The 16,594-nt window shown below is 35.6% G+C and overlaps 1 protein-coding gene across 1 annotated transcript in view; it reads right to left on the bottom strand.

Annotated features, from left to right (window-relative positions):
• Positions 1-16,594, bottom strand: part of CNTNAP2 (contactin associated protein 2) — a 2,266,356-nt gene that overhangs the window by 1,296,548 nt on the left and 953,214 nt on the right. The window contains 1 exon segment of the mRNA NM_001133793.1: positions 1,495-1,698. Within this exon segment, the coding sequence (NP_001127265.1) occupies positions 1,495-1,698 (204 nt within the window).

Below are 16,594 nucleotides of genomic sequence, written 5' to 3'. Positions count from 1 at the left end.
GCCAACATTTCATTTCTCTATGTTCTTTCTCTCCAGTTAACAGTTAACCGACTAACTGTTCTTCCTCTCTAGTTAGTCAAAATATTTACTTAACGCTTTTCATTCTGTTTTTAACCTATAAAATTTGTCTTTTCTATTCCACGGAGTAGAAATTAACAGTAACCTCCATGTTGTTAAGCCCAATATTTGCCTCTCTGTCTTCATCTTACGTGACATTTAGATGAATTCAACAGTTGACAACCTCTTTTGTTTCCTTGATTTCTGTGATACTACACTTTCTTCATTTTCTCCTACTCAATATTCACAACTACTTAGTCTCCATTTTAGTTTTCCTCTCAGTCTCACATATCAACTTCCATAATAGAAAGTTCTACTTAGATGTTTCATAAGCAGCTCAAATTAACCATGTCCAAACTGATCTCTAGAATTCCTCCTAAAGTCTTCTCTCTTTCTGAAAATGGCACTAATGTCCATTTGGTGCTCAAGCCCAAATCCTAGGGCTCATTCTTTATTTCTACTCTTTTCTTCTTAGGCTATATCCAACCCATCATAAGTCACGCTGAATGTACCACTAAAATAATTTCCTTAATTGACATATTTCTCTGCATCTCCCCTGATAACCACCTCATACAAGCAGTACTATCTCTCACCCAAACTATGCAGAAGTTCTGCTGCGACTCTCATATCTACACAAGTAATTCTTCTTACAGAAGTCTCAATGCGCTTGATAAAAATGAGATGATAAAGCCATACAGTTTAATGCCTTCCAACAGCTTCCTATTCTTAAAAATAATATCTAAACAATTTGCCTTGCCCTGTAGGATCCCACAGGATTTGGACAACTTCCACCTCTTGGACTTCATCTTTTGTCTTAATAACTCACGCCATTTATGCACAGTGGCATCCTTCCTGCTTCTTGAGCGTGCTTTTGGTCTTCAATGTTCTCTTCCTATGTAATCTTCTTTCTTTCATGTTTTCATGGCTAATTCCTTTTCATCACTCTGATCTCATCTTAAATATTTTCTCCCCAGAGCAGTCTTTCTTCACTACGCATTCTAATATTAGCCCTGTTGCCTTTGAACAGGACGTATTAACCTAGTCCCCTTATCATATTAATCTATTCAACTGGTTCATAATATATATTATTTGAAGTCATTCATTTTTGCTTAGTTGTTTTAAAATAAGAATAATAAATGCTATATGGTCTGATTCCTCCGTTAGGTCATGAACTTAATGAGCTTAAGGATCTTGTCTATTTGTCCCTTGCTACAGGCCAAAGACTAGTATAGTAACTTGTATAGTAGAGGTGTTTAATAAATATTTTTTGAATGAATAGGTGTTTCATTATATACAAACTGTTATAGATTAAGTATGAATTGACAACATAATATGAGCTCTTTTTATAATTTACATTTTAAAGAATTGAGCAACATGAACATATTCCTAATGGGAACATCCATAATGGAAAGAATAGAACTGAGAGTCAGAACACACCTAAGTTTAAACTGAGGACCAGCTTGGCTTTTTTCAGTTCCAAGGTAATGTAATCTCCTTGCTGTCCTTCTCCGTGCAAGATTACTCCTTCACTTTCAGACGTCTTAAATTTCAAGGCAATGACATCTTTCAGTGTTTTCATCTTCTTGTTTCTGAATCTATATGGTAATACAACATGGCCATCAAAGTTGATAACATCAGCCCCTAAAACAAACAAAAAAAATAACATATTAGTTCAGCCATGTATGTTACCATCCACTTCCAACAGGTGTCTGCAAAGAATAAATGAGAATTAAATAAGTGTTTTTCTTGAGAAATTGACAGTCCTCTGTTTTTCTTCTATTCCTTCTTTTGATTTACTGTGTTTTTTTAAAGGAGGTTTTATGGAGAGTATTGATAAAAACGCTCATAAAAGCTCTATCAGTTGAACATTTTACTTTAATAACAAAATTAGTAATATAAATTCAATGGGTTATATGCTTCAAATCTTAACTTAGGAATCTAGAGTTTAGTCCAAAATAGTAAAATTTTTAAATCTTGAACAGATTATGAGACTTAAATATTTTATGCCTTAATGATAATTCTTCATGATTTTTAGGTATATATTTTATTCAAAAAGTTGCCTTCTTTGATGTAAGAATGAAGGCACTTGGAATGTAATCTTTTATGCTATTCTCATTTTTTTCTAATGGTTTTTATATTTCACCACAATTTTAGTAAACCTTGTTGTAGTATTCAGAGTTTACAACCAATTGCATTTTCAGAAACTTCTTAACATTTATTCTTAGGAATCGGTCTGTCTCAAATTTCTTATTACCTCCTTGCATTTGGAATGGAGAATTGGGCAACATTGTTTGTTTTTTCACTACATTGGACACGGGTATCTTCACATATCCATATATGAGTTTAAAGAACAAATATTCAGCGTGTACTATGACTACAGCAGCTCTAATTTTAGTTTTAGGGGAATAGATTAAAATAAGGAAAGTATGTAATCTTTTTAAAAAATGGGAAATTTTGTCACTATGATCAGAAATATGTGATTGTGAGGATTCGTTTTATAACTACTATTTATTTCACACCAGAAATAAAAATGAGATATTATTTAGTAGGCACTATTGGTCAATGTATTCTCAATTCATAGAATGATTCAAAAATGCAATGTAACCATTCAAATCAAATATTGAGTTCAAATAGAAGCTTCGTTACCATGATCAAATCCTCATTGTTAAAAATCTTTTCAATAGACTATTTCTCTAAGCTTTTCATTTTTAAATCATAGAAAGCCTAGTCAAATGGAACAGCTCTAATAACTTTAGAATTACAAGCCTGGACAAAGCTAGCCTCTAGGTTTTGGGCAAGGTCTGGCTAAAGAACTCCAGAGGGAGACATTGGAAAAAATAATAGCCAGTTTAAAGCCTGTCAGAGAAATGTTTTCTCATTTCATGTCCTAGTTCTCTGGCACTTGTTTACTCCAATCACCATGAGGAACACTTTGGTTTGCCTTGTAAGTGGAGCATACCACCAAATAAATTCCTGTGGGGGCCACAGCAGAGATGCAGAGCTGCCAGAACCACATCCACGCTTTTTTTGTGTTGAGTTTACCTAATTCTATAAAGTGAATTGTTGTGCATACAGTTACTTTGAATATTACCTAAAATGAAATCTAAGCTTGCCTTTCAAATCATTGATGGCTTTCACATACTTTGAAAATATCTATGCTAGTATCTCAAATATTTATGCTTTTAAATAAGTTTGTACAATGTTACATTATAAAACATTCAGAAAAAATATGACCTTAAACTTTAAGTTTTCATTCTTATAATCAGCTCTTTATTGCCCATAAAAAGACTTTCTTAATCAACAGAATTCTGTTCTCTGAGACTGTGAATCACAGAGGTTTATTTTAATACGAGGGAAAAAATCAACCGTTTAATTTTGGCTTCTGCTAACACTGCAAAGCCAATTAAACTTTAGCTTAATCGTATATACTGTCACAGCTGAATTTCAATGACAATATCTTTATCATCTGCAATGAGAAATAAAGGAGAACTTATAATCCAGCAGTTGATAGGTACTTTTTGTCTGGAAAAGTGAATAAAAGAAAAACAGATGAGAGTAAATTCTGAACTCTAGACAGTAGTTTTGCTGTTAATTTCCTATCAGTGACAGTTAAATAATAGACACATCATTGTTTTATACACCTTTAGCATATTTTAATTGACATAAAATATTTCTAATTCATCTCTCAGGAAGTAAACGTTCCCTGAGCTTTTACTCAGGGAACAAGAATCACCTCCTCTACACTTTCTTCTAAATCAAAGCACATTTAGTTCTAGGTACAGAATAGTGATTTATGCAAATGTTAATGCGTTTCTGTCTCACTTTTAGAGCAATGAGAAAACGCGACAGAAAAGATGAAGATGGCTTATATTTTTTCAGACAATCCTGAGATATTAATAAAGACAGGAAGGAAAGCTATTCATGTAGACCAAGTCTCACTTTACAAATGGTAAGTAGTCAGGGTCAGCTGGGAAACAAAATGCTCTGTAAGCTAGATTCCCCACAAAGAAAAACAAAAAGTTTCAACATATTTTCCTACCTATCTATCCATCTATCTAAAACTAAATTAAAAGTTGTTTTTCTATGAATGGGTTAAATGCTTCCAAAATACCAGCACATCCTCTTGTGGATATAAGCTCAGAACTGGCTTGAAAATTATAAAATTTCTAGAAATAATCTATGATATTTACACTTTAATACATACCATGTACTTTTTTAAAAGTCTGGGATATTCTACAACAATGTAAAGAACATCCATCACAGTTTAGCTCTGTTTCCTACAAAAATAGATTAAAATTTCATCTGATATCTAATAACACCCTGTGCTTATTTGGGGACAAGCCACTTTTTTCTTCTATCATCCTGATTGCTTATCACTCCCTAGAATTAAGTTTTCTATGCGGTGATTAAATATGTATGGTTGAACTGTTTAAGCAATCTGAACAATAATGGCTAGTCAAAAAGTGAATGCAAAATCATAGTGTTTCCACAATTTTGTTCCTAACAATAGCTCAGCAAGCTGGTAATATGCCCAATTCATCAAAGCATCATGGTAGAAAAGGCTTTTTCAAAAACATTTTATTGTTCCTTAGTCTTCACTTTCCAACTCTGAATAAGAAAATTTGAAGAAGTGTTTACCATATAAACATTTTAATATTAAAATTTTAAGTTTAATATTTTAATTTTAAAAGATATCTTTGCTATATATTTTATTACAAACTATGTCTATTGCTCAAAATAAATTAAACAATAAAGAAATATAGAAAGTAGAGAGTGAATCCCAACCACAAGAGATCACCAGTGTTAATGGGTGCTTGTTTGGTTCATAGCCTAAATTTTACATATTTACCTAAATAGCTATCCAATTATCTAAGGTATGGACTAATTCACATATATATATATATATATATATATATATATATATATATATATATATATTTCATTTAGGTATATATTTATATAATTCATATATATATATGAATTATTCCATCCTTACATATATATATCTGAGGGAGGAAAGGAGAAGAATAAAGAGAGTGGGAGGGAGAGAGTGAGAATTTCGTTTCATTCAGCCATAGTCCAAAATGTATACTAATAGTTTGAGTTTGAGGTGATATAATATTTACGGTGCAGGGAAATTGCATGGTTTAGTTAATTAAAATGTTTTATTAATCTTCATAAAAGACCCTTATAAAAGTAAGAATATATAATTTGAGACTGTAGTCTATTTATTTGAAAAAATTAAAAAGTATGTGAATATAGCATACCAACAAATAAGTATTCAAGAGTTACTTTTAATACCGTTTCCCCATAAAATTTTTTCAGTTACTTTTACAGGGGATCTGAAAGAAACAAAAAAGTTTAAAGAAAAAAAATTAAAAAGACATTATTTCATTTTTTTCTGAAATAACCAACAATAATATACTATTTGTGATTATTTTAAATTGCATATAAAGAATCTTTAGGTATGTACATAGATACACATATGGATAATACTGTATATAGTTTGTGTTTGTTTTTTTTACTGTACATTTTTTAAACCTTATTTCATAATTTTGTTTTCTAAAACAGGATTTTGATTAGCTAAAAAGGTACCATTATTTAAGTGTCCAACTTCTCCAATAAAAATTGTGGTGGAAGTTTGTTTTTATTTTCATAAATAAACTTTTTATTTTGGAAAAATTTTAGATTTAGAGAAAAGCTGAAAAGATAGTTGGAAAGATAGAGTTCTCATACCTTTCACCCAGCTTCCTTTAATATTAGCATTTTATATAACCTGGTGCGTTTGTCCAAATGAAAATACTATCCTAACTGGCATTCACTCAAATACAGATTATGCTTGGACTTCACCAGGGTTTCACTAATGCTTTTTTGTTGCTGTTCTAGGATTCAATCCAGGATCTCACATTGCATTTAGTTATGATGCCTCCCTAGTCACTTCTAATCTGCGACAGTTTCCAATTCTTTCCTTGTCTTTCATAACTTTGACCTTCTAGAAGACCACCAGCCAGGTATTTTGCAGAATCTTTCTCAGTTTGGATTTGTGTGATGTTTTCTTACGACTAGACTGGCATTACTGATATTTGGGGAGAATGTCACAGAGTTGTGGAATCATATATCTCAAATATATACAATTTTTATTTTTCAATTATATAATACTTCAATAAAAGTAAAAAATTATATAGATTTTTAATTAGAGAAAAAAGGAAACAAAATTAAAGACATTCTTTTATAAAAAACTAATTAAAAACTAGTAAATTTGGAACTTTAAATTTTGTGAAGGCATATATATTTCATAAATACATACAAAGCATGTAAATCTAAAAAAAAGTAAAAATGTATATTAACCAGTTAGTACAGAATCTAACACTACATAATTTATGCAAATAAATACCAAATCACTTCGAGAGTTTGAAATATATTTTATTTCTGAAATTGAAGTTTAAAAATACTAGAAGATAGAATTTGCTTATTTTGCAAATTTCACACACATGCAAATCTGTATTATTTTCATTGTCAGATGTCAATATTTTAGATACATTGATCATTCTTTACAAAAAGTGTGACTGCCAACTTCACCTCCTCTCTATTCACCCAGCTTTATTCATTTTTATAGCATTTATCTCTACCTGATACATTGATGTTTGTATATTTACAGCATATCTCCTCTGAGACTTTGTTTTGTTCCATTCTAAAGCCCAGCACTTAAAACAGTGCCTGTAAAACAGTGAATGTTCATTAAATATTCATTGAATGTTTGAATGTTGTCACTCATATTTCTATTAATTGGATTAAGGTATAATAAACACTATTATTTCATACTTCATTAAAAAATTAGTCACTAGCTTGGAAGAAATTTCAAGAATCTCGCTGATCCATCTTGGTGCTACAGCTACAAATATACTTGAAGTTTCAATAGTCAGATAAAAAGATTGGTAATATTAGGCTACTTTTGGGGAGTTGTGATGGTGGGCAAGAACATATTCCATTATTTTAAATTGACTCAGTCCTAGAACAGACACAACTCTGGTGGACTGAATCTCATTCCATCTACACATTGCTTTTATCTGAATACTTTCTTCCTCCTAACCCACTGCCTTTCTTTTTTTCAATGTATCTGTGATATAAACCTAAATAGTTAAAATAGATTTCAAAATGTCAGTATAGCTAATTTAGAGTAATAGTAGCAAATGAGCCTTCTCCAGATCCTTTAATAATGATCTAGAGATAGAACCTGAAAATCACTTCTACTTTGGGGAAAATGGAACAAAACAAAAAACCTCAAGGCTCTTCCTTCCTGAAGCCCAGCGTCTCACAGTTTGTGCAATATTTCTGCTTAAAATATGTTGCTTTGCCCTTCAGTGCTTGATATCCCCTAGGACAATGACAACAATATCAAAGGACTCTGATTTCATTTCTGCATACCATTTAGATTCCAATCCAGTAACTTGGAAGGCTCATACACATGGATATTCCACAGGCTTATCTCACTCTACCTGCTCAACATATAATTCTTTCTCTGGGCCCCACTACTTTTATTATATCCACTATCCAGTCACTCAAGCCAGAGATCTGGAACTTTCTTGAGTTTCTTTCTTTTTATTCTTTTTGCCTACCCACATTTAGCGAGTTCCAAGACCTGTGAAATATAGAGCTTTGTGCAGTGGCAGTATCATAGCCAATGAGTTTATTTGAGGTGCAATGATTGTTAATTGAAATTTGATATTTCAATTTGATATTTCTCTTTGATATTTTTAAAACTCATACTTTACTTTTATATGTACTACCGTGAGCCTACCATTACCTCACATGTTGACTATTGTATTAACATTGTTAAATGACCAATTCCCATTCTTTGGTCTTATTTCCCTTAAATCTAACTGATAGGAACAGGAGACAAGAGGGTGGTTCCCCAGCAAAGCCCCCACCCTCAAGCCTGCAAACCATGGTGCTAAATGAGAACAGTTACCCTGTTTTCCTGCCCAACTGTTGCTTTTTTCAAAACCACCCTGGCCCGTCGTGCTCCCCATCCTATACTCATAAAAACCCCAAACCCCAGGCTCCATGAACAGACGAGCAGTAGAACGGAAGAGTGGCACAGCAGAGAAGGAGAGAAGAGAGGAAGCGTCTGTACATCAAGAGGAGTTTGGCTGGGGATAGTCAGATAGGAGACTGGCCGTGGGGTGGTCGAACTCCAGGGGAAGATCATCTCCCCACTCCATCTCCTTTCCAGCTCCCCATCCATCCCGCTGAGAGCCACCTCCATCACTCAGTAAAATCCCTGCATTCACCATCCTTCAAGTCTATGTGATCTGATTCTTCCTGAATGCCAGACAAGGACCTGTGTACCAAGAAGACAGGGTATAAAAGGCTGTCACCCTGACTCTCCACTGAACTGGTTAACACTTAGCCATCCACAGATGGCAAAGCTAGAAGAGCATTGTAACATCTCTAGACACTGCCGTGGAGCCAGAGCCCAAAAGCGCTCGCTCCAGCTCACCTGCATACTCCTCCTCCCAAAAGCGGCTTGAGCGGAGCAGTGGAGCCACATCCCTGTTGCAAGTCCCGCGAAGGGGTCCAGGGAACTCTCCCATCTTAAAACCCATCACACAGAAGCTGGAAAGATCTTTTTGAAATAAACTCTTTCCAAAAAAGATCAAAAGCCAGGTTCTTCAGTGTGTCCTATACCACCCTCAATGATATAGCTCCTGCCTTCCCGTCCAGGCTCATTTTTAGTGCCATCTTTCTTTTTATGTGCTCGTGATGGTAAATGGATTGAATTCCTCACAAACTTCACATAGCACCTTTCCTCGGGCTATGCTCACTTTCTTCAATGAACAGCCGTTTTTCCTGTTCTAGTTTACTTTTAGGCATCTTCTAAGCCTCAGATAAGCCTCACCACTAGAAAGCTTGCCTGTGTGAAACAGCCTCGGTCTATTGTCCCCTAGTTCCTTGCACACATTTATCATTTTACTTCTCATATTATATTGAAGTTATCTTCTTTTGGGCGTGATTTTTCCTGTGGACTTGAAGCTCTTCTAGGATACAGGCTTTGGGTTGTTCCGTTTTGGATTCCTGGCAGCATAAACACTTCCTAAACTGATTGAAACATCATTTAGGTTTGAAACAAGGTGAAAGGAGAATTCCACTGTGTTATTATTTCCCCTCTAAACTATGCCTGTGACCTTGCAGTTTCCTTTCTAAGAGTACAGATTTATACATGATTTAAGGCTGTACAGCTCTTACAACTATGAGTGTCCGATATGGATAAATGGTTTAAACATAACATGCTTTTATCATACTTACATTGGAGTTATTTGTTTATAAGTCAAAGGCCAAAACATTGAACTCCTGTATGAGTTTAAATACAGAAAATATAATTTCCTTTGAATTAAATGCATTAATGAGAAACTTGCATATTCTAAGATTAAAGTCACTAAGTTTTAAACACCTTTTAGAGCAGTCATTGTATGCTAATCTGAAATAGTTATTGATTTTCAGAGGCAAGATCAATTGACTCCTACATATTTTGTTTTTAATTTTTGAATTACTCCATAAAAAATGTATATATGATAAACCATAAATGGCTAATCATCTGGTTGGCTCATTGAATCACAAAAAACAGACACAGGAAAATATTAGTAACTTTTTAAAGTTATAGCATTAGATATCACATTATTCAACATGAAGAGACAAAAAAGCCCACTGACATACCCTACGCCTCCCAAAATGAACATTCACACACACAAACCCCCCCTATACACACACACAAACACATGCACATACGTATACTCTGTCCTCGCTCTCATCCACTTATTACCCACAGGATATCAGAAAATCAGAGTGATCTATTTCTAAGCAGGGTTATAACTCTCATATATCTAATAATGCAGAAATGGTAAGCAATTTCTGAAAATTAGCATATAATCTATTTGTAGGAAATCCACGTGGAAGCTGTTTTTATTTATTTTTGTAAATCAAAGAGTCAAATAAATTAGACTCGCCTTCTCTGTGATATTATCGCTGTTTACTGAAAATACCTCTACAACTTTTGACCATACAAAGTCTAGTTTTTTTGCTGGTGAAAAGACTATCCAGAATTATAAATCCTAAGTAAATGCTACACAGACAAGGAAAGAAACCAGATATCAAGAAACTCCTCAGAATGTCTTTTGATTTAAATTATTCCCAACATTTATTTCAGAATTTTTAAAATCTCTATTCAGTTCCCCTCCTAGTTCCATTTAAAATCATTGTCAGTGTTCTGTCCAAATTTTGATACTATATAAAGATAGCAGTTTAGTTACAAATAGTGATAAGGAACTTGTTTTGAGGCACTCTTTTCATAGCAATTTATATAATATTGAGGAAAAAATCAGTTATCCCTATGAGTAAACGGAGGCTGGTAGCTGTGGAGGGTGGGAGCACGGGTAATGGCAGCCACCTGTGTCGTTTCTTGGAGCTGCCATGGCTTCAATTTCCCCTCTGTCCTGACCATGAATTTTAATCTCTGTGCTCCAATGCTTTGACTTCTGGGGCCTTGCTGACCCTAGAGGGACGGCTCTTCCCAGGGTTAGCCAACTTCTAGAGATGGTAAGCACACTTTCCAAATATAAAACAACCAATCCAGAGTCCACACCCCCAACTGCTTCCTTTATCCAGCTTTCTCTCTTCTGGGCCATGATCCATCTTTCCTATTCATCCCAGAATTCAGTACTAGACAACTAGGATCAGACTCTACACCCCAGAGCCCACTGGAATAATTATTCCAGTTAGCCAGACCTAAGCCTGCTTACCCTGCTGCACCTATCCCTCTCCATGGAAACTACAATAAAGGATCTTGCCCACAGTTCCCTCTTGCCCTCTGCCTCCTGACAGACCCTGGTGCTTCCCTGAGCTCCCTACCTCCGGACTACACCCTGTGGCATGGCCTGCCACAGTAATAAAAGTAATAAAGTAAATAAATGTTATTTACTTTAATAAAGTAATAATTGTATTTATACAAAATAAAATAACTTCAATGCTCAGAGAAGACAAGCAATTTATACAAATGTGTGATGCTGGCTGGTTATAAATATCATATCAATAATATAAAGTATTAATAAAGTAATAAAATATTAGTATCTTTTCATGGCAGGTGTTTTCTGATATGTTAGCCTTACTATGTCTCAAATTTTCTACTAATAAACTATATTAGAAAACACTCCGTACAGAAAATTATTTTACCATATCTTAGAAAACAAGTGAAAAATCAGTTTTGATCAAACAAAAATCTAAGAATTGTTGGCAAAAGTTAGTCCATAGACCTGCAAAAAGCTCCTTTAAAGCAAATTTTAGAAACCATTATTAAATGTCTAAGATCAACTTCTGGACTCTGAAGTATCTTCTACATCCATAACATTGTGTCAAGACTGTGGGGTTGTAGAAGTAATGGGGTGAGTTAAAAAAACAAAAAAAACAATACACGAACTTTCCAGTGAAAAGAGAATTAAGACTGAGTAAGATAAATTCAGACAGATAGGGGAATAGCACATTCAACTGTTCTAAAAATGCTCAGTTCTTTGTGACTTTACTATGTAAGGCTCACAATTCATGTGCAGGGTGAGAACTGGAAGATTAAAGACTTAATGCTCCCTGAGGAAGCTGAGAGCCCACGTGTGTAATGATGGTATTCTAAGTGGAAAATGCATGTCCAGGTTTGCATTGGAAAGACAACTCCTATGCTAGTGAGGGAGAGGAGAAAGGGCGTGGAAAGGGTCCAGAAACAGAGAGAAGAAAGACCCAGCCTCAAATGAGCTGATGTTCTTACAGTGTTGACAACAGTTATGCAAAGCCGGAATTCAGAAGACACCAATGTCACTAAAGGATGCAAAGCATTCAGATGATGCATTATCACTACACAGAATTTCAAAGCAGTTAGGGATTGTATACTAACTGAAGAATTTCAGATCAAAATGTACAGTTGTGGCTGACTCCAGGTTTATGATCAATCCAATATTACAAAGCCTCAGAATTTAAAATGAAATTGACAGTACCCTGAAAACAAAAACAAAATGTCAAAAATTCCTCTTTGAAACATGCTACATATTCAAATTCATTTTCCCACCATCTTAATTTTTACACAGAATCTTAGTTTGTTACTTCTTTGGCTATCCAAAATTTCTATGCGCTATCCTTTTCAAATTCATCTGATATGCTTTGTCTCTGTTTCTCCACCCAAATCTCATCTTGAATTGTACTCCCATAATTCCCACATGTTGTGGGAGGGATCTGGTGGGAGATAATTGAATCATAGGGACCGTTTCCCCTATACTTTTCTCGTGGGAGTGAATAAGTCTCACAAGATCTGATGGTTTGATAAGGGGAAACCCGTTTCTCTTGGCTGTCATTCTTTCTCTTGCTGCTGCCATGTTCAAGGTGCCCTTCACCTTCTGCCATGATGGTGAGGCCTCCCTAGCCATGAGGAATTGTAAGTCCATTAAACCTCTTTCTTTTGTAAAGTGCCCAGTGTTGGGTACGTCTTTATCAGCAGCATGAAAACGAACTAATACATCATCCATCCATCCATACAACCATTCATCCACACATATGTATGTGAACAAACACCATTACTTTTAACATGTAAAATCATTAATGTTCTGAACTCTATACATCCATCAACAACCCCTACAAATTTTTCAGGACGAGTAGCAATATGTAATAGGTGATTAGTAAAAAATGTCATTTTTATTTATTTTACTTTCTATGCTTTCCTGAAAGCTAAATTAGTTGGTACAAATGATTTTCTCTTATTTGCAAGAGATTGGGACATATGTGTGCAGTAACTTTTGAGGTTATGCATATGGTGCAATACATTACAACAATTCTTTATTTTTGGTTTGATTTCACATACCTTTGGGTGAAAATTTTACCTCAACCATAAAATAGGCTTAGTAAAGCACAAAAGGTACACATGTTGTGAGACAATGTTCTCTCTCCTCTTTGCTAGAGCAGTTAGGTCCTGTCTGGTAAAACACTAAATGGTACTCTGTGGTCTGCTCGTGAACACACCTCAGTGATTTGGGCATTGCAGGGAATCTGATTCACTGTGAACTTGGGTGCTGTCCATTACTTTATGACACCTCCACACTCACTGGGGCCGTGAAGAAGAGGCTGAATTATTTTCATAAATGAGCAGTGCTTACACAACTTGTGGAGAGAACCAGTCCTGAGAGAGACAAAATGATTTGTAGCTTCTAAAATTAGAGGTCATAAATTCAATGATCAGAGAAGACAAGCAGGTTATACAAATGTGTGATGCTGGCTGGTTATAAATATCATGTCATTCTATTGATCTTTTACTTTCTTACTTTTGATAGCAATATGAGTGAGAGAGACATATTTCTCTGATTAGAAAATCAACCAAAAAGAGATGCTAATGAAGAGACTAAAAGCTCAGCCATGATGGCAGAGGATTCATACAGTGTTTGGGATATGTTGTGGATATAAGGGGCAGTCCCTATTCACATGAAGGTAACTTATGATATGCAGGAATGCTGGTGTTATTCAAACAACACATTTTCAAGGAAGGCCAGAAATTCAAATTTTTAATTAAACTGCTCCAATTTAAATGTTCATCAGTTGATTTGGAGTTGTATTACGCAGAGGCTGCTAGCTACTGGCCCACATTTTTGTCTTCTTGGTCACGTATTTCTTTAAGCTGTCAAAATATAAGACTTCATGGATCATAATAAATCTGAAACAATTAGTCTACTAATAATTACACCCTAATTTTCCTGTGAATAACCAGTATGTATCTGCCTGTGTTTTTATTTTTCAAAAGGTAAATTCTATAGGAAACAACATGATTAATGCTAAATCAATAGAGAGAACATGGTTAAGAAAAAACAAATGTTAATGTAAATAAAAGAAAAAGGTGCATTTACTACTTTTACGAGGGGTCCAAAAGGCTCATCTGTCAGGACCCATATGAAGGGAGAAGCTGCCTATTGTTTTGTTGTTGCTGCTGCTAAAGGGAAGGGTGAGCTTCACAGGAGCAAGAACCTCCACATTTGAGATAAAAGATAATTATTTAATTAATAATAGCTCATCAAGTGTTGTTAATAACAACTAAGCAAACCAGGATCCAGTTTTTGGAAGATGTACTGAAATAAAATGGAAATTGTTTTTCTGCCTCGTTTCTGTAGCTTGGTAAGGTATATGATTATAAAATGAAGGTAGAAACAAAAATCAATATTGTAGTGATGTCAGATTCAAAAGAAAAAAAGAAAGAAGCAAGAAGAGCAACGAAAGACAAGGAAACAACATACATCTGAACCTTATTCACTGATTTGAAATAAGAGAACTTTCTAAAAAGAAAATATATATATATATAAAAATTTCAGAAATATTTTATTAACTGCTATGTTCTGAATGTTTGTGTCCTCCCAAAATTCCTATGTTAAAACCTTATTCTTAATGTTACAGTGTTAGGAGTTGGGGCCTTTAGATGTGATTAGGTTATGATGGTGAAGTCCTCATGAATGAAATTAGTTCTCTCATAAAAGCTGCCCCAGAGGCTGAGAGCGGTGGCTCACACCTGAAATCCCAGCACTTTGGGAGGTTGAGGTGGGTGGATCATTTGAGGTAAAGAGTTCGAGACCAACCTGATCAACATGGTGCAACCATGTCTGTACTGAAAATACAAAAAAAAAAAAAATTAGCCAGGCTTGGTGGTGCATGCCTATAGTCCCAGCTACTCGGGAGGCTCAGGCAAGAGAATCGCTTGAACCCGGAAGATGAAGGTTGCAGTGACCCGAGACTGCGCCATTGCAGTCCAGCCTGGGTGACAGAGCACGACTCTGTCTCAAAAAACAAAAACAAAAAAAATAAAGTTGCCCCAGAAAGACACGTTGCCCTTGCCCACAGCAAGAAGACATCATCTAAGAACCAGAAAGTGGACCCTCATCAGATACCAAATCTGTTGGTACCTAGATTTTGGACTTCTCAGACATTAGAACTTGCAAAATTAGATTTCTGTTATTTATAAGCTATCTAGTTTATATTAGTCTGTTATAGCAGGCCAAACAGACTAAGACAGAAAATTGCTACTCAAGTAGAGTCCTGCTGCAGCAAATACTAAAAATGTAGGAACATTTTTGGAACATGGCCATGGGCAGAGGCTGGAAGGCTTACGAAGTTCATGCTTTAAAAAAATAACAATAATAATCCCAGCACTTTGGGAGGCCAGGACGGGCAGATCACGAGGTCAGGAGATAGAGATCATCCTGGCTAACACAGTGAAACCCCGTCTCTACTAAAAATAAAAATATATATATATAAAAAAAAAAGCCAGGCATGGTGGCGGGTGCCTGTAGTCCCAGCTACGCGGGAGGCTGAGGCAGGAGAATGGCGTGAACCTGGGAGGCAGAGCTTGCAGTGAGCCGAGATCGCGCCACTACACTCCAGCCTGGGCGACAGAGCAAGACTCCTTCTCAAAAAAAAAAAAAAAAAAAAAGTAATAATAATAATAAAAGGCTACATTATTCTGAATGGACCTTTAAGGGTAATTCTGGTGAGGGCTTAGGAAGAAAAGAGGAGAGCTATAGAAAGAACCTCAATCTTCTTAAAGTTTACCTAAGTGGCCGTGAACAGAATGTTGATAGAAATATGGGTGATAAAGGCCATTCCGATGAGGTCTCAGACAGGAATGAGGATGCCCTGGGAAGTTGCAGAACTCAGGAAGAGATCTGTTGCTCTGCAAGATCTCCACAGAGTCCCTTCTAGGGCAATGTATAGAGGTGTCATGGGGTTTGCGGCTGCCCCAAGTTTTGCCGCCATCAAAACTGGTAGAAGCCACCAGTGTGTGATTCTAGCGTGAAAGAGCCGTGAGCTGGTGACCCAGGCACAGAGCCACTCTGGACGTGGGGCTACTGCAAAGAACCATCTAGCTGGCAGGATATTCGGGGCTTGGGACTTTAAATTGGGACCTGTTACCTTTTTCTTCTTTCCTATTTTTTTTTCCTTTTAAAGTGGTAATATCTATTCTATGTATGTCCCACATTGTATTTTGGAAGTACACAAGTTGCTTGATTTCACAAGTTCACAGCAGGAGAGCAATTTGCCCTGGATGAATCACACCTTGAGTCTCACCCACATCTGATTTAGATGTTATTTAGATGAGACTTTGGAGTTAGAATTTAAAATTGATGTTGAAATGAATTAAGATTGTTGGGGCTATTGAGATGGAATAAATGCATTTTGTGTGTGAGAATTGTATGAATTTTGGGGTTTGGGGGCAGAACGCCGTGGTATGAGTGTTTGTGTCCTCTCAAAATTCATATGTTGAAACCTAATCACCAATGTGATGATATCAAGAGGTGGAGTGTTTTGGAAGTGATTAATTCATGAGGGCAGACCCTCATGTCTGGAATTAGTGCCCTTATAAAAGGCCCCAAAGAGCTAACTAGACCTTATACCGTCTGAGGACACAGAGAGAATATGCCTTCTATCAATCAAAAAGCTCTCATTCAACATTGAACAGGCCAGCACCTTGATC

Source organism: Pongo abelii, chromosome 6 (genome assembly GCF_028885655.2).
Source record: "Pongo abelii isolate AG06213 chromosome 6, NHGRI_mPonAbe1-v2.0_pri, whole genome shotgun sequence".
NCBI classification, from domain to species: Eukaryota; Metazoa; Chordata; class Mammalia; order Primates; family Hominidae; genus Pongo; species Pongo abelii.
The sequence above is the reverse complement of the archived record's forward strand: the minus strand, read 5'-3'. Positions and strand labels throughout refer to the sequence as shown.